The following is a 24475-nucleotide window of genomic DNA, read 5'->3' on the forward strand; positions in this document are numbered from 1 at the left end:
TAGCGCCACCTCTGGGGCGACCACGCACATACACGTGCCCAACCCTCAAGCTGGGCCAGAGGCCAGCACAAAGCCGCGTCTCTGTACAGGGCCAAAAAGGAACTGCAGCCCCCAGCCCCTGCCTCCCCCGCCCAGAGCGGAAACCCAGAATTGTGCGGTGAGAAGCACGATCCAATCCACGCTAACAACCCTCTCACACCTCTTGGCATTTATCTATTCCTTCTGTATCCAGACACTCACAGGGCCTCATAACACACTTAAAGCCAAGGCTCCGTGCCTCGTGTAATGGATGGGGAACCGAGACCCAGAGTGCTGGGAATGCTTCTCCAAGTGACTTCCACCTCCTCCCATTTTCTCCCATGGCCCTCACAGCAAAAACACCCAACCAGCTCCAGATTTAGACATGGAGCCTGGGCAGGGCCTGGGGCTCCTAATTCTGCAGCAGGGGTCAGCCTGGGGCTGAGCACCCGGGGTTGAGCTCAACCAGGCGCTGGCGACGTATTCAGTGTCCAAGACACTGTTGAAGCATGAAAACTGGGGGACCCCATGCACAACTCTTGACCTCTCTGGGCCTCAGTTTCTCCATAGGCACATGGGGCGGCTCCAGGGTCCAGCAGTGCTGACCAACGCATCCCCCACTTCAAGGAGCCCACTTACCTCCTCCCCCCGGGTGTGGTAGTAAGAGATGATGGTCAGGGTGATGTTGTAGAAGAAGTAGGAGCAGAAGGACAGGAAGAACATGTACTTGGCAAACTTCTTCCACTTCATATGCAGCAGCGTGTGCAGGGGCTCCAGGGTCAGCATCTCATGCCGGTTCTGGGGGTAGAACGGCACAAGTCACCATGGAGATGAGACAGAGGAAGGGACCATTTTCGGAAGGCCCTCATTTCAAAGGAAGCTCTGAGTCAGCACTGCCCCTGGCAGAAGGAGGCAATGAACTGGTTTGGCTGGAAATGTTGGGAGAGGTAATTTCTAGCTCCTGAGGTTCCATTCCAGCGCACCCAGACAGCAACCAAAAGACACAGAGCTTGGTGCTTTTGCCAAGGGGATCTGAGGCACGGTGGGGAGGGAGGGCTAGAAGGGAGGCCAGGGCCACGACTGGTGTCTGGCCCCTCCTGGGCCCTCCTTCACTGTGTGACCCTAGGAAAACCCCTGACCCTCTCTGGGCCTCAGCCGCCTCATCAGTAAAACTGATCTCAATCCCTGCCCTACCAGTCAGGCTGCTGTGAGGGCCAGGGAGATCCCGGGCAAGGCAGGCTCTGGGAAGCACAACTCTTGGTAAAATGTGAAAGATGTGTTGCCTCACTTTCCTCCAAGAACCAGAAACTTCCCGCTGCTGATCTTCTCTTTCCTCCTTCAGCCTCACTGACTTCCCAGCTATGCCTCCTCCAGAAAGGCCTCCCTGATTGCTCAAACTGTGTACTCCCTGACCCTTATTTGGGGCCAGGTTTGGGGGAAGAGGGGATTCTAAGCCTGACCATATGGAACCAATAGAAGGAGTTGGGGGGAAACTCAACTTGGGGGTGGAGAAGGTCTACACCCCCCCAACCCTGCCCAGGATTTTGGGGCCAGGAGGCCCCCACCACAAGGTCAGCTGGGAACAGGTGACCCCAGCACCCACCCCAGGCCCCGCCCACTAAGGCTAAGGAATGGGGGCTGCAGACACGTCTGGCTAGTAGCAAGGGGTCTTCCCAGGGCCTCCCTGGCCTGGGGCCCAGCCTGCTACCCTCTGACCTTCCCCAGCCCACCCGGGAGACCCACATCGATGTTGGTGTTGTAGACGATGATTTTCAGCACCGAGTTGTCGGTCATGGTGTCCACGTTGGTGAGGTCGTAGAGCGAGGACGACACTGGCCCGTAGGCCCAGTCGGTGAACTTCCTGGACAGGCTCCGGAGCCGCTTCTCCTTGATCTCACGGCTGAGGATGTACTTCAGGATCTGGGGACAGGAAGAGTCACAACCATCAGCCGCTGGACAGGGTTTGGGGCGAAGACCGCTGGGCCTGCCCCAGGCAGACAGGGCCTGGGAAAAGGCTCCCACCAGGGATGGATTGAGTCAGGCCGAGTGCCTGTCACTGTGACCCCCAGCCCCCGCTTTATCTGTGGGATGGGCACAGAGCTCGCTGACCTGCCCGTCACACCAGGCATTGTGAATAACAGAGACAAGAGGCGTGAAGGCCTTTTGCACGCTTAAGAGGGCTGCATGATCAGCTCACAAACCCTTGCACCAGCGGGGGAGTCTGTTCCGGGAAGAATCCGGGAACTGACAATTTTGAGAAATAATTTCTGTTTGGCCTGGACTTGAGAAGCAGCTGGAAGTTTCTCCAGCTTCCCCATCCCACCCTCTGTCAGACCCTGCCAGCTGAGGCTCACTGCTCTGGCCAGTCAGGGGGTGATGCATGACACCAGCCTTTCAGAGAGGCCCGTGGGACCCACTCTCTAGGTCAGCGAGCTTGCTCTCTGCTACATGTTAGGGTCACTGGGGAACATTTAGAATTCCCACACCACTGACTAACTCAATCCAAATCTCTGGAGGTGGGACTCAGGAATCTGCATCTTGTAAAGCTTCCTGGGTGGTTCCAAAGTGCAGGCAAGATGGAGAGCTCACTAGTTCCCGAAAGCGAGCCCTGGGTACGATAAGATGGGGGCAGAACTTCCTGGGGCACCAACCCAAGGCCCAGGAGGAGGGTCCTAATGGGCAGGACAGTGTCAGAGCCCTGATCTCATGTGACCCAGTGGGGTTCCCATCTCATCTCGCACGGGAGCCTAGTCTCTACAGCCCAGGCAGGGAGCTCCTAGGGATAAGGCACGTCTCCCCTTCCTGCTCCCCAGGCTACAAGAGCCCGAGGACATGGTCTGTGTCTCAAGTATGGCTGCACCCTCTGCTCCCAGCATAGTGGCCAACTTGGGCAGCATCCGGAAAAGTTTCCAAAGAACGCTGAATGAAGGAGAGGAGGGGCCAGGAAGGGTGCAGGCGGCTTCCCAAGACTGGCAAGAAGTGGTGGGTGTGGGTGGAGGGACACATTATCCCCTGGGGAACCAGGGGTCAGGGGGCCATGCTCCACGCAGGAAGCTTCATCCCTGGGCCCTCCCCAGGGACAAACACATGGCGCAGCGGTCCTTGGAGAAAGTTCTGACTTGTGACCACAGTCTGACTCTCCTCAAAGCCCCCAGGAAGCTGTGTCCTTGGGGTGGGCAGGAGATGGGCGAGGCAGGCACACAATTCCTCCTCTGTCAAAGCTGTTCTGCAGCCCTTCCTCCTCCCACAAGAGAATGAAAAGGTCCCTTGTGGGCACCAGCCCTGAGCACTGGGACGGGACCCAAGGCCCTCGGGGCACCACCTCCCTCATCAGTTGCCCTGAGGTTGGCACAGCTGTGATGGCTCCACAGTCCCCACCCTACCCAGTGCCCTCCTGCAGCCTCCCAGGAGCCACGGTCCCCTCCCAGGGCTCAAGATATGAACGCTCGGGGGCAGCTTTGCCATGATGAGTCCTGACCTTGAAACCAGACCAAGCCGTGGCTCCCACCACAGATAGAGATGGGAGCCCACCCCAGCTGAGTCTTCACCAAGCTCCCAGTTAACTTGAGCTCCTCGGCCACATCACAAGGGCACAGAGAGCCACGAGCAGCCACATACTCTGCTGGGGACTTGCCTCAATGTTTCAACCTGACAGACAGGCTGGGGTCTGTCCAGCGTCAGGGACCAGCAGCCAACTGGCTCTGGATCCAGAGCAGACATTCAGGGACTCCCGTCCTCATAAGAGGCTGAAGGCCCCCAGGGTCAGACAGTCAGCCTCCGCTTGGGTGCCTCACTGCGCAGGAATCCTCGGCCGCAAAGCCTGAGTCACCGCAGCCTTAAGACTCCTCCACTCTGGCCCCGGCAAGGGGGTCCCAGGGCAGGAGACAGAAACCCAGAATGTTAGGGCCTGAAGTCCAGAGGGTGTGCCCACGTGCTGCCTGTCCGTGGTCCGTGCAGTCGGCCACTCAGAAGGGCCCCTGGGGAGCAGGCCTCACGCCCTCCCGCCGGCCCCGGGCCTCACCCACCTCGGCCTTGCCCATCTTGGCGGCCAGCTGCAGCGGCGTGAGGCCGTTATTGTTGCGCATGGTCTCCAGCTCCCAGTTGCCGCTCCTCAGCAGGATCATGTCGTACATGTGCTTGACGAAGTCATTCTGCGTCTTGAAGTCCTCAGCCACCGTCACCAGAGCATGGAGGATGTTGTTTCCCCGTGAGTCCTGCGAGGTGATGTCCGTCTGCTCGTTGCCCATCAGCAGCTCCACGATCTCGGGTTGGTTGGTGCAGGCTGCCAGGGCCAGGGGTGTCTCGCCTGGGGGAGGGGGAGCACAGGGGCTCGGTTCTCTCCTGGACCAGAGTGGTGATTCCCCAAGTTCTAGGAATGGGGCTTATCCTGCCCATCTCAGCAGGAGTGGGAGACTGAAGCTGGATCATTGCAACAAACTCCTAACCGGTCTCCCTGCTATTACCCTAGCCCTCCAACACTATCCTCAACACAGAAGCCAGACTGATCCTATTAATACATAAGGCTCACCTCACCCAGAACAAAAGCTCAAATTCCAATGACAGCCTACAAGGCCCTACATCTTCTGACGTCACCTCCTCCTCTCCCCCTCACTCACTCCCCTCCAGCCACAATGGCCTTCTTCCTTTTCCTCGAGCACACACAGGCACTTTTCTGCCTCAGGGGCTTTGCACAGGCTGTTCCCTCTTCCAGTAGTGCTGTTCCTTAGATACCTGCATCACTCCCTACCTTACCACCTGTGAGTCTTTGCTCTAATGTCACCTTCTCAATGAATCATTCACCTTAACTACCCTTTTAAAATGGAAACCCAGCTCCTTCCTGGCCCAGAATTCCTGATCTCCTTCCCCCGCTTTACTACTTTTTTTTTTTTTTTGAGCTGTTTTTTTTTTTTAACTTATTTATTTTTTTATTTTACTTATTTTATTTTTGGCTGCTTTGGGTCTTCGTTGCTGCACACGGGCTTTCTCTAGTTGCCGTGAACCAGGTCTACTCTTCATTGTGGTGTGCGAGCTTCTCATTGTCATGGCTTCTCTTGTTGTGGAGCATGGGCTCTAGGCACGTGGGCTTCGGTAGTTGTGGCACACGGGTTCAGCAGTCGTGGCTCGCGGGCTCTAGAGCGCAGGCTCAGTAGTCGTGGCACACAGGCTTAGCTGCTCCGCGGCATATGGGATCTTCCCGGACCAGGGATCGAACCCTTGTCCCTGCATTGGCAGGCGGATTCTTAACCACTGCACCACCAGGGAAGTCCCCCCTGCTTTACTTTTTATTTTTTTCAATAGCACTTGTTATTTTCTAACATATTACATAACATTCTTATTTGTTATATCCATTATTGATGGTCTGTCTCCCATCTAGAATGCAAGTTCCATGAGGGTAGAGATCTTGGTTTTGTTCACAGATATATTTCAAATACCTAGAACAATGCCTGGTACATATAGTAAACAATCAATGTTAGTTGAGAAAAGAGAAGGCAAGTGACTCACACTGGGTCACACAGCAAACCGGGGACAGAACCAGGGCTGGACATCAGGTCTCCTGCTGCTTCCCCCCCCAATCTCCATCCTGTTACCTCTCTTCATCCCACCCAACAGATGTTTCCCAGCCAGGTCTGACTGGACAAGACCCTGTCCTCAAGGCCACCCAGACCCATTTAGTCCTGCTGACTAAAAAACCATCCAGAAGAGAAAACAGGTCAGTGGCCATCAGTCAGGGCCTGGGCAAGGAGGAGGAGTTAACTACAAAGTTGTACCGGGCAATTTTTTGGTGTGATGGAGCTGTTTGTCCCGTCCTGATCACAGTGATGGTTATACAACTGTACGCATTTGTGGAAATGAACAGAAGTGTACATTAAAATGGGTGAACTTGGGGCTTCCCTGGTGGTGCAGTGGTTGAGAGTCCGCCTGCCGATGCAGGGGACACGGGTTCGTGCCCCGGTCCGGGAAGATCCCACATGCCGCGGAGCGGCTGGGCCCGTGAGCCATGGCCGCTGAGCCTGCGCGTCCGGAGCCTGTGCGTCCGGAGCCTGTGCTCCACAACGGGAGAGGCCACAACACTGAGAGGCCCGCGTATACAGCAAAAAAATAAATCAATAAAAATTAAAAAAAAAAAAAGGGTGAACTTCACTGTATCTAAATTATACAATAAAAAAATTTTTTTTCACCCGGGATGGCCTAACACCAGTTGCTTTTGGACCCCCTAAAGTGTCAGTCAGGGAGTTTTTGTCCCCTTACTTTTGACTCCTGTTTGCAGCCCTGAGAGGCACTGTACACAGGGGACAGAGGCCAGAGCTGGCAGGCAGGATGCCTACATCCGTTCCTTACTACACTGGCGCAAGTAATTTCCCTTCTCAGAACCTGTCTGCTCTTTGTAAACTAGGGCGCTCTCCTTGCTCTCCCTCCCAGGTCTATGTTCCCAACCGGGGGCTGCTCAGGTGAATGTCTGTGTGTCCTCTAACACCACCAGGTGACACTCCCCGAATTCAGGCTCCCCATCCTCCCAAGTGCCGGTCTCCAGCCTGGCGGTCCTGTTCAGGTGGATCTGCCCCTGCCGCCACCCTGGTCCCGGCTCCGTCCTCCAGGGCCTCGGACACAACTGAGCCAGCAGAGATTGGCAGTGGGGTCTCCCCTGCCTGCTAGCGCTTCTATGGGCAGAAGCCCCGCCTCGCCCTCCGCCCCTCTCGCCCCCAGACCCCAACCCGGGGCGGCGGCACCCACCGAAGTAGAAGCCTTCGTGCTGGTACTTGGGGTTGAAGAAGACGCCCTTGGCGTGGGCATTGACGTCGGCGCCGGCCTCGATGAGCACCGCGGCGATGTCTCCCTGCCGCCGCTCGATGGCGATGTTCAGCGCCGTCTGCCCTGCGGACAGGACAGGGGTGGGCGGTTGCGCTCAGCGGCTGGGACCGGGGGGTGACACACCCTCTCTGGCCTATTCCCCTCTCTGTCCTCTGTATCCTCCACCGAACCGTGGAGAAATGCTAGCTGCCTGCCTGGTCTGCGTCGCCCAGCTTCATTCTTCGCTTCATTCATTTTTGCGTGGAAGCAAGGATTATTCGTGGAGCGTCTGCTCTGTGCCCCACAGCCAGGCAATGGGGACACAGCAGGACACGGGATGCAGTTTTGATTCTTGTCCTCAGGAAGCTCACAGTCTCCCTGCGAATTGAGCCTTATGATATGGGGAGGTGCAGGGTCTGTGGTATCCAGAGGAGCTCTTAACACAGCCTAAGGGGTTGGGAGACTTCCCAGAGTGGCCTCGAAACTAAGGGGTAAGTTTAGCCAGGCTGGATGGGGCTGACTCAAGGCCTCGTAAGCCAGGTTAAGAGGTTAGAACTTTATCCCAAAGGATATGGGAAGGCACAGAAGGCATTGAAGCAGGGCAGTGACATGATCAGAGTTTGGGGTTTTGTACATGTGTATTTTCAAAGCACTCTGGCTGCAAAATTGGAGGATGTGTTAGAAGGAGCTCAGACTTGTGAGGAGCTGTCCATCCAATGGACCCAAAGATCCTTGGGAAGAAAGAGTCCTCAGGATGGTCTGTTGGGGATGGGGGACAAGGGCTGTCTCAGGTAAGGTCCAGGCATCTGGCCTGGGTGCTGGGTGGGTGATACTCTGGTGACGGAGAAACAGAACAGGGGAGAAGCAGCAGGGAGGGGGGTGGGGGAGGGACATAGACACAGTTGGTGGAGCCTACAGAACCTCCAGACAGAAGAGACCAGAGGGCTGGGGGTGCGGGGGCCGGTGTCTCAGAACATTACACCAGAAACAGCATTTTCCAAAGAGCTGCTAACATGCCATACATAAAAACAAAGTCCTGCTGGATCAAAGAACTAAGCATTTTTTAAAACTGGAAAATTGTGAATAACTAACCTTTTTGGAGGGAAAACCCTCTTAAGACTTCTTAAGCAAAATCCAAAATTCTGAAGCCATAAAGAAAACACTCACATATTTGCTTCCATAAAAATTGAAAATTTCTGTATTTCAAAAGACATCTTAAAGAAAGTTAAAAGACGAGCGATAGGCTGGGGGAAATATTTGAGATGTATAAAAGAGGCAATGTGCATTTAAAAGTCCATAATGCGGGCTTCCCTGGTGGCGCAGTGGTTGAGAATCCGCCTGCTAATGCAGGGGACACGGGTTCGAGCCCTGGTCTGGGAAGATCCCACATGCCGCGGAGCAACTAGGCCCGTGAGCCACAACTACTGAGCCTGCGCGTCTGGAGCCTGTGGTCTGCAACAAGAGAGGCCACGACAGTAAGAGGCCTGTGCATGACGATGAAGAATGGCCCCCGCTCTCCGCAACTAGAGAAAGCCCTCACACAGAAACGAAGACCCAACACAGCCAAAAATAAATAAATAAATAAATAAATAAAAAAGTCCATAAAGGATTAAGAGCTCCTACAAATCAATAAAAAGACAAACAACCTAAAAGAAAATTGAGAAACTATTATTAACAAGCACCTCACAGAGAAGAAAATACACACAGACAATACAGGAAATGAACGATGTTTGGAATTACTGGTAATCGGGAAGATGAAAATTTGAACCTAATGAGTTCATACTTTTCACCCACCAGACTGGCAAAAACAAATAATAATGGTAATAAATAAGTACAAATAAAATAACTTTCTCCCACAAGAAAAGTTAAGGGCCCAAGCCAGACTCCCACCTGCGAAAAGCTGAGATGTTTAGCACCCTCGGCATGTCAGTAAGATGGCATCCAGTTATTCTCGGGCCAATCATTTTTGACACAAGCGTGTCATAAGATCCTAGTGGGACGTTTACTGACTCCAAAAACTCAAAGACACACCTTACTGGTTATTCACAACAGACTTCCTGAGTTTGGTCTCCCTGCCCCCTCTCCAGACCACCTAAGAGAGAAGCCACAAAACTGAGTCCCAAATGGGGCTGTTAATAGTGATGAGGATAATGGCGATACTAATAGTTACTTATGTGTTGGCCCTGCCCAGCTCTCCAGCCTTCTTGCCATCACTCAGCCCTGTCAAGCTCAGTCCCATCTCAGGCTTTCGCCCTTGCTTTGTTCTGGATCCTTCTCATCGTGCTGGCTTCGGGTCAAAGCTCACCTCTCTGACCATCCACACTAAAGTTGCCCATCCCCAATTACTTCTGATGACATTATCTTTTGGTTTTTTTGTAATTTTCTTTTCATCAATTTTTAAATTGCCTTATTTAGAAGATCAGCCTTCATCTGTCTTGTTCACTCCTGTGTTCTGGGACCAAAAACACTGCCTGGCACGCGGCCAGAGGTCAAGATTGTTTGCAGAATGAAGGAAGGTGCCGGGCACCACACTAAGTGCTTTGGGCTTCCGCAACAGCAGTGCCTGTGCCCCACCACCGCCAGAAATCGCCGTCTGCACAGCCCCTCCCGCAGGCGGGTACCTTCGAAGGCCTCCTCCGTGTACTTGGCGTTGATGAACCTGTCTAGGATGTCGTTTTCCTCAGCGAAGGCGAGCAGGATCCGCACGATCTCCTTGGTGCTGGGGTTGATGTTCAACAAGGCCTTCATCAGGCAGGTCTTCCCCGTGTCCAAGGCCGTCAGGTTGCGCATGAGGAAGTCTGCAGGCAGGGTCGCAGGATGGAGCCACTGCACAGGGGGACCCCTGCTGCCCTTGGTCCTCCCGGCCCGGAGAAAGGGAGGCCGGGCTGTGGCGGCTGCAGCCACAGACCTCAAGAACCTGCCGCGGGCTCTCCACGGAGCTCCCTGCCCTGAACTCCGCGCTCCCCTCTGCCCTGTCCATCTCTTCCTCCTCCCGCCTCCTTGCTGGCTCCTCCCCCTCGGTGAGCTGCCCAGAGCCTTATGAGAGACCTTTTGCTCTTTGCCTTCCCACCGTCTCCAATCCCACCCACGGCCTGGCTTCCCACTGTCCAGCTCAGAAATCTCCAGGCCACCACCCCACACCCCGGTTTCCTGCAAATAGACTTCACCCCCTTCCATTTAACTTTCTACTCTCCTGGTCCCCAAGACAGCTCGGGCCCCACAAGCCACCAAGTCTCCCAAGTCCAAATGGCACCGCCATGGACTCACTCCTCACGTCCTGGAGTCCTACCAGTGCCACTCCCGGAAGGGCTGTTCCCCCCTCCCCAGCCCTGCCACTGGAGTCCCAACTCCGCCTGAACGGCGGCCTTCTCCAGTTTTACCCCCATCCTCCACCGTCACCTGTCTAAGCCCTTCCATGGCTCCCCCTTGCCCTCAGAATCAGGTTCGAAGTTGCCAGCCCAGCAGTTAAGGCTGGAGGGCGGGGTGGGAGGGCAGTGGGTAGGTGGACAGCAGGAGCCGAGCAGGACCCCCAGCCCTGCACCCTCTGCCAGGGCCAGCCACTGACCAGGCACCTCCAGGCTGTGGCGCTGCTCGCAAAGCTCTTGTAGCTCCATCAGCAGCTCCAGCAGCTGCTGCACGCAGCCCTCCGACACAGCCGCAAAGATGTGCTTCTTCAGCCGCTTCTGTTTCTGCCTCTGCTCTTGCTTGGCCAGGTTTGCACTGAGGCCAGAAAATGTTTCCAACTCACCACACGTGCACCACTGTCTCCCGTTACCCCTCCAAAGCCGCTGTGCCTACAGGGGGCTCGGCGCCAGCCCCCACCATCTGCACGTGCCTGTCACAGTGCCTGAAATCCCCTCCTTTAGTGCTGGGGGGTGGGCGGAGGTGCTGGGATTCATGTTGCCCTGTGCTGCTCCGCTTCTAACCCAAATGCAAGCACATTTTATCAAACTGTATCTTTGGATCCACATAGTAATGATCAGGAAAGATACGTGCCGAACTGTTCATCCTGATTACCTCGAAAGAATGAGATCAGAGGAAGGGGAATTTCGCTTTCATATTTTGTGTTATTTGAATGTTTTTCATATCTCTCTCCCCACCCCTACACTCCAAATAGGCAGCCACGGGAATGCGTGATGTGTTTCCTTTTGTTTGTGTGTGTTCTTGCAAAATGCACATTGATGTTTGATGGCTACACGCATGTATGTTTTTCTTTAAGTCTTGGTTGAATTTGTTACAACATTCCTTCTGCTTTATGTTTTGGGTTTTTGGCTGCGAGGCTGTGGGATCTTAGCTCCCTACCAGGGATGGAACTGGCACCCCTGCATTGGGAGGCGAAGTCTTAACCACTGGACCGCCAGGGAAGTCCCCTACATGCATATATTTTTAATTTACGTATATGGCATTGCGTTAAGTTCTCATTCTGCTGCATACTGTTGTCCGGATGTTCTATAATGAACGGGTATTACTTTCATAAAATGTAATACTCCCTTCCCCCCAAAAATGACCTACACGCCATAGCTATGGGCCCAGACATTTGCACCCCAGGATTGGCCTCTTTCTCTTTCCTGCAGGGTCCTGGTTCCTGTCCCTCTGGCGCCTGCCTGGTGGGCACGGTGGGAGGAGGGGAAGGGCCAGGCTCACCTGGGACTGTTGGGATTAAATGGGGTCTCTGTCACGTCATCCTGAGGAGAATGTGGGGAGTCCATGTCATCACAGCTGCCAGGGAGGCTACTGGGGGAATGGGGAGGACAGAGAGAGGGACAAGTTTTTAAATGGACAATGGTAGTATGCCCCAAGCAGGTCTGGCTGTGTGGCCCAGGGCGAGTCACTGCCCGCCCGCGAGAGTTGAGGGCTGGGCCAGGGCAGGGGTGGCGGGCTGGCGGGCCCCAGTACTCACCACTGCCGGATGCTGGGGTCGCAGTACTCACCATTGCCGGATGTTGGAGTCCATGGGCTTGGAGAAGATGAGGGGAGAGGTCTTGGTGACAGTGGGGCTGGGCTCGAACCCTTCTATCTCCAGGAAGAAGTGTGCACTGGGGGGACACCCAAGCAAGGCCATTAGAGCTGGGACAGGGCCTGTCCACCTGTGTGTCCTGCAACCCCACTGTCGAGGGTGCCCATCTCACGGAGTGCTCACTTCCAGGCAAGCCTGGAAGGCTCAGAGCTAGTCCAGAAATGCGGCATAAATGGCATGAGGGCAAGGCTCCCTGATACATTGGCCCCCCCACCTGCCTGTCTCCTGCCTATCAAGAGGAACCTTCTGACTTGACCTAAAATCAAATCATTCTTCCAAAAGAGAAGACAAAGGGAGGAGCAAACCCCTAGCTGGTAGCCCGAAGCCTGGGTTCTAGTCTGGCTCTGCCTCTGCCTCTCCTCTTGTGTGACCCCAGGAGGTCACTGGCCTTCTCTGGACCAAGTGTCCTCACCGGATAGAAAATGGTTGGGCTACATGATCCTTAAGACCTGGACTCTGGGGCTTCCCTGGTGGCGCAGTGGTTGAGAGTCCGCCTGCCGATGCAGGGGACACGGGTTCGTGCCCCGGTCCGGGAAGATCCCACATGCCGGCTGGGCCCGTGAGCCATGGCCGCTGAGCCTGCGCATCCGGAGCCTGTGCTCCGCAACGGGAGAGGCCACAACAGTGAGAGGCCCGCGTACCGCAAAAAACAAAAAACAAAACAAATAAAGAAGACCTGGACTCTGGAGCCAGTGCTGCTCTAGGACTGTCTACTTAGGGACCGTCCAGCTGAAATGGGCATCAGAGGTCATCCTGTGAGATCACCTTTCCCTGCACCCCGGCAGTACCCCAGAACTGCCACCCCAAAGTCGTCACCATACCACTATGGCAGCTCTGACTCAGCGACTAACAAACACATCTACTAGCAAAACATCCTGGTTGAGATTTGCTGACTATCTCCAGGCAGAGCCCAACTCCCACACCTGCAGGTGTTTCCCCAGGACAATAGGTCCAGCTCCTGCCCTGACCTCCATCCCACCCTACATATCTGGGTTCAGTAGTGCATTTACTCAACAAATATTTACTGAGCATGTACAACGTGCCAAGCACTATTCTAGAAGCTGCGGATACAGTGGTAAACAAGTAGACAAAAATTCCTCCCCTCACAAAGCTCTTGTTTCAGTGGGTTGGTAAGAACTGGCCCCAAGGATCAGACCAGATTATAGCACAGTAAGGCTATTGCTTCTCTTGCTCTAGACCAGGGGTCCCAAACCCCTGGGCTCTAATGCCTGATGATCTGAGGTGGAGCTGATGAAATAATAATAGAAATAAAGTACACAATAAATGTAATGCGCTTGAATCATCCCGAAACCATCCTCTCCCCGGTCCTTGGAAAAACCGTCTTCCACAAAAACAGCCCCTGGTGCCAAAAATGTTGGGGATCGCTGCTCTAGGCAATAACACACTGTCCCTTGGCTGTAAGTTCTTCAACAGCAGAAACTACAATTGCATCGTCCTAATTCTCTAGAACCCAACATTTGTCGTGACGCTCAGAAGACCTAACAATGGCTGAGTGTAAGGATGGATAGGTGAAAGGTAAATGAGTGGAAAAAAGAATGGCTGGTTGGACACATGAGTGGACGGATGAATAGATGGGTAGATGATGGATGGTTGGAAGGATGAATGGATGGATGGATGACTGTCTGAGGAATGAATACTTGGGTGGGTAGATAGGTGATAGATGGAGAGACAGATAATCAGACAGACCAACACACCCTTAAACTGTAAAAGTTGTGAGGTTGCATCCCTCAACAGGAAGTTGAGGGCTGTGACTGAGGAAGGAGGACTTCAGTGGCTGGGAAGGTGGATGGTGAGCGCTGAGCTGGAAAGGACCCAGCTGTATGTAAGGACCTAACTCCTGGGACAGGGAGCTGCTAGACCACGAGGGCCTGTCCCCTGCCTGCCCTACTTGCCACTGCATGTGCCACGTCTCATCCACCAGCATGAGCAGACAGCAAGGTCTTGGCCAGGTGACATCCCGGCTCCTAACTTGCAGCAGGTGCTGTTTGTTTATTCCTACTTTGACCCAGCCAGAAAGGCACCACCACCTAGGTGTTGTTAACTCAGATGCGCAGACAGACAGCTCTGTACAATTCCTCCTGCATTTCTGTTCCTTTGAAGGCAGAGAACAATCCCCAGGCGGACTCAGGCCTGGGGAGGAGCTTATCTCTCCTACTTTGTCCAAAGAAAAGCCCGAGTGCTCTGAGCTTCAAGGCCAGTGCCTCTGCAGCCTTCATGGCCTGTGTCTGTGTCCCTGGGCAAGGTGACGCCCAGGGGGAGGTAACCATAGCAGCCACTCACAGGGAGGGGCATGATGCTTCAGAAAAAGCTTCAGGTCCAGAAATTTCTCCCCAATCTAGATTTCTTGGTGCCTTCAATTCCCCCATTAGTACATATTTCCTCAGTGGTCAGAACTGCCTTCTGACATATAATATTTTCTTTTCTTTTTCTTTCTAAACCTGAGTCCTATACTCCGTTCTGAGGGAGTTGCCCAAACCTTTGGGGTCTGGGGAGAAGTAGGCACATGAGGTCCCTCAAAGAGCCTTGGGAAGGAGAAGGGACCACCAATTCATGAGACAAAGGTCACACCTCACACCAGGCCCTTAGCTGGGCGGGGGCCGTTGGCAGAGCTGACCCTGGAACTAAGTTCATGAGCCAGGATGGGCTCAGAAGGGCAGCCCGACTGCAGGAAGAATCTGGGATTTTCCTGAAACTCTGTCCTCAGTCCTTCTCTGAGGTCCAAACCTCCCCTGGGAAAGTGAGAGGGGAGGGAAGGGGGAAAGGAGGCAGGAGGACAGTGCTGGTGGCTTAGATCCAAGATATCTCTGCTGCTGCCCAGACAAGCCCTCCCAGACCCGGGCTTCCCACATGGGCCCCTGACACCTGTCTGGTCTCCACATCCACCCAGTTTTCTCTCCTGCGCTCCAGGATGGAGCCTCCACCTGAATGAGCCTCTGGAACCTCTCAGCCAACATTTCACACCTGAACTTGGCTCCTTCCTCCTGCCCTTGTTCCTGCTCCTCTGAAGTGCTCATGTCAGAGGTGGCCCCATCACCCCTCCAGGTCCCCCCGCCGGAGGAGGGGATGTCTCTCGGTCCTCCTCCCTCCCCTCCCAGAGTTGATCCGGCAGACTCCACTATCCTAATACTTCTCTGATCTGTGCCTGCTTCTCCATCCCTCACCGCCAGGCTCACCACCTATCACCTGGGCAATAGTCACAACAGACTCCCCTCCAATCCATCACCCACACAGATCACCCAGAGTATCCTTTCTAAAATGCAAATCTTGCCATGCCCTCCCTCTCACACAAAATCCCTCCATGGCTCCCCACTACCCCCAATTGTTCAATGTCCTTAACTGACTGCCAAGACCCAGCCCCGGTGGGACTTATCCCCCCAAAGACACCCTCACCCACCCGGCACTTTAGTCCCATGAGATTCCTCAGTGGTTCCTGCCCCAAGCCTCTGCCTTCTCCCTTCCTGTCCACCTGCCACCATCCACTGTAACAGCAGCTCCTCAATGACATGCCCACAGGATCAGAACGACCTGCCCCTCCTCAGGCCCGGCCCCGCCTAGTTCACCCTCTCTCCAGGCCACTCCCCACTTTCTCCCTGGGGGGCCCCTCACCATCCAGACTGTGAACAGAGGCAGGTGTTCTTGCCCAGCCTGGGCCCAGCCCCCCGCCTCGTGCACAGAAAGCCTCAGCAATTTCTACTCAAATCAAGAGAAGGGAAAACACCAGGCTCACCTCGGCCCAAGAAGGGGCCTGGGACAGGGGCCGAAGAGGCAGGGCAAATGGGCCAACCTAGACCCCGGGGGCCCACCCGGGTCCAAGGGAAGTGCCGCGGGGTTGGAGGAGGGGCATTCAGGCTTGAGGGACACCGAACCGGCTCAGGAGGGGACTGCGGTGGAGACAGCTCAGGGGCCAGCTGTGACCCCGGAGAAGGACTTTCTCTGCTCCCGCCACCTCCGTGTCCTCAACTGGGAAGTGGTCATAACTGTCCCAGCCCTGTGCAGTTTCCAGGGGCCCTGGGGCATGACAGTGACAACGACAACAATGAAGACAAAGTTCAAGGTAACAAAACATCATCAGCGCCAACATGCGCCGTGCCAAGCACGTTGTCGGCACAATTGCAATTAACTGTTACTCTGTGGGCTGGTGCCGTGGCTGGTGTCCCTCTTACACAGGCGGGGCTGGAGAGCCTGAATTACCTGGCTAGGCACCCAGTGGATATGAAAGCCCCCAGTGGACTTGAAAAATGTATGCTGTAGGGGGTCCCTGCTACCTGGAATTTCCACCCATCTTTCTGCTCCTCATCTCGGGCTCCAGCAACTCCCCACCTCCCCCAGGAGCCTTTCCGAATGTTTCTGCCTTGGTGTCCCTGGGCCCCCAGGGAGGCCTCCCTTGATTATTCCAGTCATACTAACCTCCCGAGCTCAACCCCAGAGTATGCAGTACTGTCCCCCCTACACCCCCCATTATACCTGGCTGGGCACCAGGCCACCCCAGATGAGACTGAGATTCTCAGGTCCACCCCAGGCAAGGGGTCCCTGAAGGTGGGTGCCAGGCTCCTCCTGTGCCCCTCACAGCAGAGCACCCAGGCCTGAACCTGCTGGTCCTACCTCTTGGTGGGGGTGATCTCTGCCAGCCTCTTCTCCTGCAGGATGGCAGCGTTCCCACTGGGCATAGTGGCTATTCTGCCCATGAGAGGCACCATCTCCTTCAGGTGGGCATCCATGGCTGGAACACAACCACAGCACAGATGCTCAGGCTGAAGGGACAGAAAGGAGCTTCAGACCCCCCTGGAGCACCATATGGCCCCTGCTCATACCCCCCGGGACGGGGAGCTCACTCTGCCTTCCCAGGCCACCACCCCTTCTCAGGGACAGGGAGACTGTCCCTGCAGCTTCCCCTGCTCCCCGCTTCAGCACCCCTGCTCCTCTGGGTCCTAGGAGAGCCCAGCAGACCTTCCAGGTAGAGGTCACCATGCCCTTGACCTCTCTCCAGACATCCTCTCCAGCCCCACCAATCTCCAGGTGGATTCCTGAGAATTAGCTCTGCTTTTTCAATGTCCCTCTCAGGTTTTGTGTTTAGAATTCTCCTCGACAGAGCAGGACTGTCACCTCCTTTCCTCTAGACACTATGCTCCTAGTAACACAGCCTCAGGCCGCTCCGGCTTTTTAATTTCTCACCCCCTGGTGCTCTCTGCCACTAACACACTGATCATCTTTCTCCCCCACAAAGCCGAGTGTAACAAGCTACGTGGCTATCTGTCCACCTGGAGGGAGCAGCTGAGCCCCAGCCCCCTCTGTCCAGACCTGCTTTACTGATGCTCGGTAAGGGCTGGACCCCATGCGGGGCTTGGAGGGAGGTACTGGGGAGAGGAACTGATATGTCTTCCAAGGAGACTGAGGGGAACTTTGAGCTTTCTGTTGGAGGCAGGGCTGTCCAGGCAGAGGCGACAGCCTGAGCAAAGACCAGGGCTCAAGAAAGTTTGGCGAGTGGCAAGGAGCTGGTGTGGCTGGACCCGTGGGTGGTAAGAGGCTTGGGAAGAGGTTGGGCCTGTAGTAGGAGCTGTGGCTGAACCTGGGGACAGTGGGGGCGTGAGAGGGACCCAGGTCCTACAGGAGATGGCACAAGGGGGATGGAGGAGACCAGAGGCCAGGACGAGGTTGCCGTGGGGGCCAGCGGGGAGGCGGGCTGGCCATAGAGGAAGAGGTGGGCGGGGGAAAGGGCTGTGGGGACAGGAGGTGACTCTGCAGTGAGCGGGGGCCATTCTCAGCTTAAGCCACCCTCGGAGAACTCCCTCAGAGTCACAGGGAGCCGGGGCAGGGGTGCGGGGCGGTGATTTCCATAAGAAGAGCCCACCTCTTCTTCTGGGTGGAGCTTGGGCCATTGGTGATCCTGACCCAAATAGGAGAGCCCCCCGGAGGCAGTGTCTGGACCTGGCTGTCTGCAGACTGCAGCGAGACTTGGAAATGGGAGAGCCTCCTCCCTCTGCCCGCGCGCCCCACCCCACTAAACGTGAGCAATCTTGGGAGAGGAGAGTCAACCCGGGGGTGCCCCGGCGTTAGGCACCTAGAGTTAGGGAGCTCTGAGGAGGCCTTAAGCATCCTATTGGGAGAGGATCCTCAGCACACAGGCCCCAGGCCGTATCCAGTCACAGCCTGATAAGGGTGGGCTGCCTTTACCACCTGCCTCAGCCCAAAATGACCTGTGGGGCTAGAGGCTGGGCTGGGCCAACACTGGAAGAGAGGGATGGAGGGCCTGTCCCTTACCGCTCCCTGGGCCTCTGTTTTCCCTTCTGAAAAATGGGTTGAATGGTCCCCTACATCTCTCATCCATGACCACTGGCTGCCCCATTTTCTCTGCCCTGCCTGGTGAGTACGGGACAGTCCTGGGCTGCTGGAGCAGGAGGGGGTCACAGAACTCTGGTCGGGGACTGCAGCAGCTCTAATTAGCTCCCTGAGTCACCCCATAAACCTGCGTTCCCACCTGCTGGACTCTCTTGCAGGCCTGGCCCTCACTCTATCTGGGATTGGGCGTCCTTACCTGGGAAGTGCCTCCCAAGACCTGGTACTGACTGGAGTGGCCTTTCCTGGGAGACTGACCAGGCCCGGGGGCCACAGGGCCCACGCTCCGTCCAGGGCTTGCTGACTCAGTTCCTATGAGCCTCCTGGGCCCTGTCCATCTCCAGCTCTGGGGCCATCTCATCCCATCCTGAGCTCCCATCACACTGCTGCCCTGGAGAGCCACGTCCCTGGGGCCTGTGGGGGTGACAGGAGCCTCACCTCTGCCCTGGGCAGCTACGACTGTCCTCGCACCCCAATATCCCCAAACCTCAGGGAGGGGAAAGCTTCCCACATCCATCATATCCCGTGCTCTCACACACTCCCTGTGGCCAAGAGCTCACGTTCAGCTTTGTTTTCCTGGCTAGAGACCCAAGCTCCCTCCCAGCCCTCCCCTGAGGCCAATTGGCAGAGGGACACCTGAGGTCCTCGCTCTGGGCACCCTGCGGCCTTGGAGGGCACTGGCTACCTCCAGTAGCCAAGACTTCGGCAAGACTCACCTGGTGAGGTCCAGGAGGCAGTGGTTGTTCTCAGATCACCGCATGTGTAGGGGCCCAAGGCCCCCCAGTAGGATGATAGCTGAGGTGGTGAGAGGCTCTTATCAGAGACAGAGGGATGGCTGGAATGAGGCGTCAGAGGCAGAACTTGCTGGGTCACCTGCCCTTGATGTCAGGCAGGTCACGCCCACCAGCCACAGCTGCCACGCCCGCCCACCGCCCACCTGCCCTGCCTGAGTCAGCCCCACACCCCCAGGGCAGCCTCACCCCGGCCCAGGAGAAGGCAGGGGAGGCAGCAGGGGCTGAGCCTGAAGTTTTGGTCCCAACGCTTCCCTTTCCTGTATTTGATGCTTCCCATCATGGGCCTCATAATAGCTGCTTCCCAAGGATGCTGTGAGAAGCCAGAGATCCTGCTGGTAGGCGGGACAAATGAACGGTCGAGTGCTCAGCCCCGACCCCCGGGAGGCAACGCCACAGCCCAGGGCTGGCCTGGTTGACCTCACAATGGCCACCCCCAAGACTTGTTTTCCGTCCTTCAAAGTCTGGGATCAAGTCCGCTCAGAGACAGAAGAAGTCCCCATTCAATGCTTCCCACCTGTGGCCAGTAAGGGGCAGAAAACCAGGCTCCGGGGCCAACAGGCTTCAGGTGTGGGTAAAGTAGGGGGCTGCTTTTGCAGTTTAAGTCAAAGGAGCTTCAAAGTTCCTAAGCGCACATCGCAATCTCACCACTGCCTGAAACTCCATTAAAGCCAGGTGTTGGACCAAACACAGTCCGCCCTCTATTGCTCCATTAATTGCCCCTCCTGACTCAGCCCCTCACCCCTCCCTGCTTGCTTTGGGCTGACTGCCTCTGAGCCCTAAGGGTGAGGCTCTTGCCCAATCTTGGCATCTGTATTTTGCCTTGTGTTAGCACATTTTCTCAATAGCCAGGCTGGCTAAGAAGGCCTCTGTTTCCCACCCAAAGGTACACAGTGTGCCCAGCAAGGAGAAAAGGGAGCCCCCTCTGCTGTGTGTGGAGCAGGGGCTGGTCTGCATTCAGTCCTATTGAATCCAACACATCATGAGAGCCTACAGTGGGAGGCCAGGCAGGGAAGCCAGGGGCCAGCGTGGGGTTCCGAACCGGGGAAAGTGGTCTCTACCCTCAAGGAGCTGTGAGCCACGCGGCAGCCAGGCTCGGGCAGGAACTGTAACCCCACGGGACAGGTTACAAGGACAGAGAGGACTCAAGCCGCCCAGGAGGAGGAAGTGCTTCTAATGGGAGGTGGGGGAGGGGTTCAGAGAAGGGCATTTGGGTTGGACTTGGGAGGAGGGAGGACAGTCTACACGGGGAGAGCCACGGAGCAGGCACTCAGAGGCAAGAGACACAGGCACGTTCAAGCTGTGGTGACGATCTTGGGCAACATCTAAACTCAAGTCCGGCTGCAGCCAACTGAGTGGCCCCAGGCCACTGAGTCAGCCCTGACCCCTTAGGGAGGACACACCAGGCAAGTGTTGAGAAGACCCCCCCCAACACACACACCTCCCAAGCCCTGCAGACATCAGGCCGGAGATGCAGGCCCACAGGTACCCCCTCCTCCAGGAAGGAGAAGGGAGAAGGGAGAGGAGGGGTCTCGGGGGAGGGGGTGCAGCCAGGGAGGGGCCGATCTCTTGACCTGCTCTAGAAAATGCCCCACTTGGTGCAGTGAGCAAGGAGGGGGGACCAGGAGCCAGGCAGAGCTCCATCAGCAGCCTCAGGCCTGAGCAGACCCACCCAATGGTCGGCAGCGGGTCCGTCAGCATCCCAGTGGCCACAGCTGTCCCTGGTTTAGCAGAGCTGAGCAGCCCGCCCATCAGGGATTCTGGGTGGTGACTCATGCTGCCTCCGAGTGATGGAGAGTGGAGGACATGGGAACTGAGAGAGATCAAGAGACAGCGACAGATAAAAAAGACCAAGCTAGTTGCAGGTGTGTCCTCCTTTAAACAACCCGGGTTTACACAAAGGTTGTAATCATTCATTTTACAAAAGAACACCCACAAGATTCCTTCCAGCGCTGAGTTTGGAGGTTTGATCCAATTTGCAGACATTTGAAAATATCTAATGTCTGCACATTTTCTGAGGAAGGCCTACGGGTAAAGTAAGGAGTCCCAAACCCAAACAGGAAGCAGAAGCCCGCACGTCTCCCTTCCAACCCTGGGCTAGGCTGTCATGCCCCAGCCCGTTCTCTGCCATGCAACCTGGCACCACAGTCAAGTTCTGGCTTTGGAGTCACATTTGCCTGGGGTCGGACCCAGGCATTACTGTTTACTCGCTGCGTAAACTTACTAACTGTTCCAGTCTCAGTTTTCTCATCTATAAAATGGAGCTAATAATAGCTCTTCATGGGCGATTAGGAGGCTTACAGGATAATGAACATGGAGCACATCACATAAACACTCCCTTCGTTCTAGCCGTCAGTGTTCTTCTGCTATGCTCATTTGCCATGGTCTGGCCATGGCTCACTACACGCCTGGCCGCTTTGTCAACCAGACTCAGGATCCTCTGCTGGGCTTGTGTGTGGAGGTAGACGTGCTGCTGGAGAACTTGGAGGAGGAGGGGGTCCCAGTGTTCCCTCCGGATAGACTTCTCACAAAAGGGCTGAAGCCCGGCCGCAGCTAATGTCATCCTTCATCTTGGGAATCAACATCCAACAATTTCACGACTAGGCAGCTCATTCCACACGCCACAGACATAACAAAACCTGCCAGTGTTGGGGACAGAGGGCTTTTCTAAATCATTCTTTCTTACATTCTAGTCTGTAAAGCAGGGATCCTCAAACTTTTCCATAAAGGGCCAGAAAGGAAATAGTTTAGGCTTTGCAAGCTATTCAGTCTCTTGCAACTGCTCAGCTCTGTGTTGTAGCATGAAAGCTGCCAGAGACGGTACAGAAATGAAGGGTTGCCTTGTGTTCTAATAAAAGTTTGTTAACCAAAACAGGTGGCGGGCCAGACTTGGTCCCTGGCCCACAGTTTGCTAACTATTGTAGGTGTATGCATGCAGGAGTGCCCTCACACACGGGTAACAACTAAAGCATGACCAGAGGCTCCTAGCCATACAAGGTAGTACACACACGCACACATACACGCATGTGCACACACAGAACACACAGAGCCAATGAGCTACGCCGGCTCAATGACTGACATGGAGTTCACACTTGATATGACAGATGTATTTATTTCTGTACTTATCTGATGGACGGCAGGATGGGTAGAGGTGGAAGTAGGTATCCCTATAGGCGAGCAGGATTATGGCCACTACAGAGGGAAGATCATTAAAAAAATTCTTGCCACGTGGCTTTGGGACATGGTTCTGTACTTTCATTTGAATAGCGATAGAGCTAATATTTTTGGAACTGGGATGGATCACACAGAAGGAGGGAGTCACTCCGGAAACACCTGATTCTGACAGAGCTGGGAATGGGGCCAGGTTCCCCCACCTTCTCGGAGGAGCAAACATCGTCACCCCCAGACCACTCTGGACAGGGGAGATATTAAGGACAAAATAGACAAGGGCTTCGGCATTCTATCTCAAAGAAGTGTTTTGTTCTGAAAGGTGTTTCCCTGGGCATCGCTGCCTTTCACTCCCAGGAATATAAAATCAAAGGAAACTGGGGCATCGCGTACATGCACGTGGCGATTTCTCATTCGCCATGTTTGATAAAGTCAGTAAAAACTGGAAAGCGATATCCTTTTGTGTTAGGAGAGTCAGCTGGGGACAGTGAGGGTGGCGTGACTAGCTCTACCCACGCATCCAGCAATGCCTCGTGCAGCTTGTTCCGTGCGGTCTAGGAAAGGGCCTGCGAGGAGGGTGCTGGTAGGGCCAGGCTGCTGAGGCATCACTGGTGGCCCCTACACACCCTCTTACCGGAGACAGTGGGCTTTCCTAAGGCCCACAGGGTTGAGAGCACCCTGTGTGGTCCCTCACTTCTCCCCTAAAGCAGCAGAATCCTTGATGATATTGGCATCTTCTGGCTTGAGGGACCCTGCAAAGTGCTTCAGATGAACTTCCTCAGGCTGGGCAGGGTGTCTTTCTCGAGTACTTGCATCTCTTAAGAGGGGAACCAGGGCAAAGTTCTTCCAGTTCCTCCCTGCAGCTGAAAGATGAAACACTATTACTGCTTTGGAAGCAGCAAAACGATACCAAACAGTCGTTTGCTGGCCTTACCACCCTCCAGATAAAAGGGGGCACAAGCACATCGGTGCTTCCGGAACACAGGGATCAGTGCCATTTCCTCTTTCCTCACCTGATCGAGGAGGCTCATCTGCTCTGGCAGCTCCTAAATTCTCCTCCTCGACCCCACCCTGACTTGCTTGTGGCCTCAGGATTTTCCGGTGCTGCTTTCAGCCTCAGTTTCCTCCCTGCCCATGTGGGAGGGAGAGCAATGCTGGGGCTGCCCTGGGAGCAGCTCCACACCAGGTCAGCTGCAGGGTGATGAACCCCAGCCAAAGAATGAGGATTTGGGGTTCAGGCCCCACCAGGGAATAGCAGATTGGGAACAATGCCAAGGGAACCATGGTGACACTGGGCCTTGAAGTGGGCTCTCATGTGTGGCCTGAAATCCCAGGAAGCCCCTGAGGAGGACCCACTGTCACCCCCAGAGCAATCTCCAGCCCCTCCCTCCCCCCAGCAACCTCAGAGAAGTGACAGCCAAGAGGAACAGCTGTACGTGCTCTCCTTCTGCTTGCCTCTGGCCGGCCATCTTGGGTCTGATCTTTCTAGAAAACCAGCCTAAATTCACACCTTTCGCCCTCAGGCCACAATTCAGGCTCCTCTGTTGGTGTCCTGCACTGGTCACATCCCAAAGGCATCAGGAATGTGGGAGGCTGGGCCCATTGTGACCTCCCAGCTGAATTCTCCAGGCCTCGGGTTTCCCCTGGGCCCGCAGGCTGACACTGGCCTGCCCCCGTTCACCACAGCCTGATACAAGCACCAGGAGGATGTTTCAGGGAAGGCATAGAAGCAGGAAGCCTCCACGGGGAGACAGGCCAGGTGCTCACTGAAGATACCATCTTCTGGCTGGATGGATGGTGGGGATACCCCTCCTCAGAGACCGCTTGGCCCAGCTCCAGTCCCTGGGCCCTCAAAGCAGGCATGGGGCTCCCAGTGCCTGCTTCCCACAGTCCTGATACGAAGACCCCCTCACGTGCTCTCCCTAGCTCAGCTACTGACCACTTTCCTCCCTGCCCTTTCTCTCTTGCGCTCCCTCATGCCTTCCCAATCACTAGTGCTATGTGGGTGGGGAGAGTTCCTTGTTACCTGAATAATCTGATTATTCATTATGGGAGTTTCCACTGTTACGAGGTTGTATAGGAAAGCAAAATCCTCAGGAAATACTCCCTACTTAAGCATAGGTGTGAAACCAGGGATCCTCTAACCATCTCCTAGCCCCTCCCCAAGTAACATGAGTGTGTGTGTATCCCTGTCACTGGATCAATGTCTTTATTAATAGCACAGTGAATGTGCGATGCCTCAAACAGCCAACAATGTCATGCAAACACAGTGCAAATCAACTGCAAAGTGAAACAGCAAATCTTGTAAAAAGGTGTGTGGTTTCATGAAATCAATGAG

At 55.2% G+C, this 24475-nt stretch overlaps 2 protein-coding genes across 15 annotated transcripts in view; both read right to left on the bottom strand.

The window, feature by feature from the left end:
- The window catches only part of TRPV3 (transient receptor potential cation channel subfamily V member 3), a 32105-nt gene extending 13077 nt beyond the window's left edge, over positions 1-19028 (bottom strand). For 5 of the 8 annotated variants that reach the window (XM_027130693.1, XM_027130692.1, XM_027130688.1 and 2 more), the window contains exons 1-10: positions 18895-19026; positions 16448-16596; positions 11739-11843; positions 11452-11541; positions 10373-10527; positions 9429-9605; positions 6751-6891; positions 4044-4324; positions 1762-1938; positions 658-816 (exon numbers count right to left, since the gene is read on the bottom strand). In XM_027130693.1, the coding sequence (XP_026986494.1) occupies positions 658-816; positions 1762-1938; positions 4044-4324; positions 6751-6891; positions 9429-9605; positions 10373-10527; positions 11452-11541; positions 11739-11843; positions 16448-16563 (1401 nt within the window). In that variant the 5' untranslated portion in view covers positions 16564-16596; positions 18895-19026. Of the gene's footprint in view, positions 1-657; positions 817-1761; positions 1939-4043; positions 4325-6750; positions 6892-9428; positions 9606-10372; positions 10528-11451; positions 11542-11738; positions 11844-16447; positions 16597-18894 lie in introns of those variants that run through there. The other 3 variants (XM_027130687.1, XM_027130691.1, XM_027130690.1) reach the window with 3 other exon arrangements.
- Positions 19029-22061: 3033 nt separating this feature from the next.
- TRPV1 (transient receptor potential cation channel subfamily V member 1) overlaps positions 22062-24475 on the bottom strand; it is a 29428-nt gene continuing 27014 nt past the window's right edge. For 5 of the 7 annotated variants that reach the window (XM_027130681.1, XM_027130684.1, XM_027130683.1 and 2 more), the window contains one exon: positions 22062-23000. In XM_027130681.1, coding sequence (XP_026986482.1) covers positions 22828-23000 — 173 coding nt within the window. In that variant the 3' untranslated portion in view covers positions 22062-22827. The remainder of the gene's footprint in view (positions 23001-24475) is intronic. The other 2 variants (XR_003437991.1, XM_027130682.1) reach the window with 2 other exon arrangements.

This window comes from Aethalodelphis obliquidens, unplaced genomic scaffold, assembly GCF_003676395.1.
Source record: "Aethalodelphis obliquidens isolate GAN/ISIS:26980383/991018 unplaced genomic scaffold, ASM367639v1 scaffold38, whole genome shotgun sequence".
NCBI lineage: Eukaryota > Metazoa > Chordata > Mammalia > Artiodactyla > Delphinidae > Aethalodelphis > Aethalodelphis obliquidens.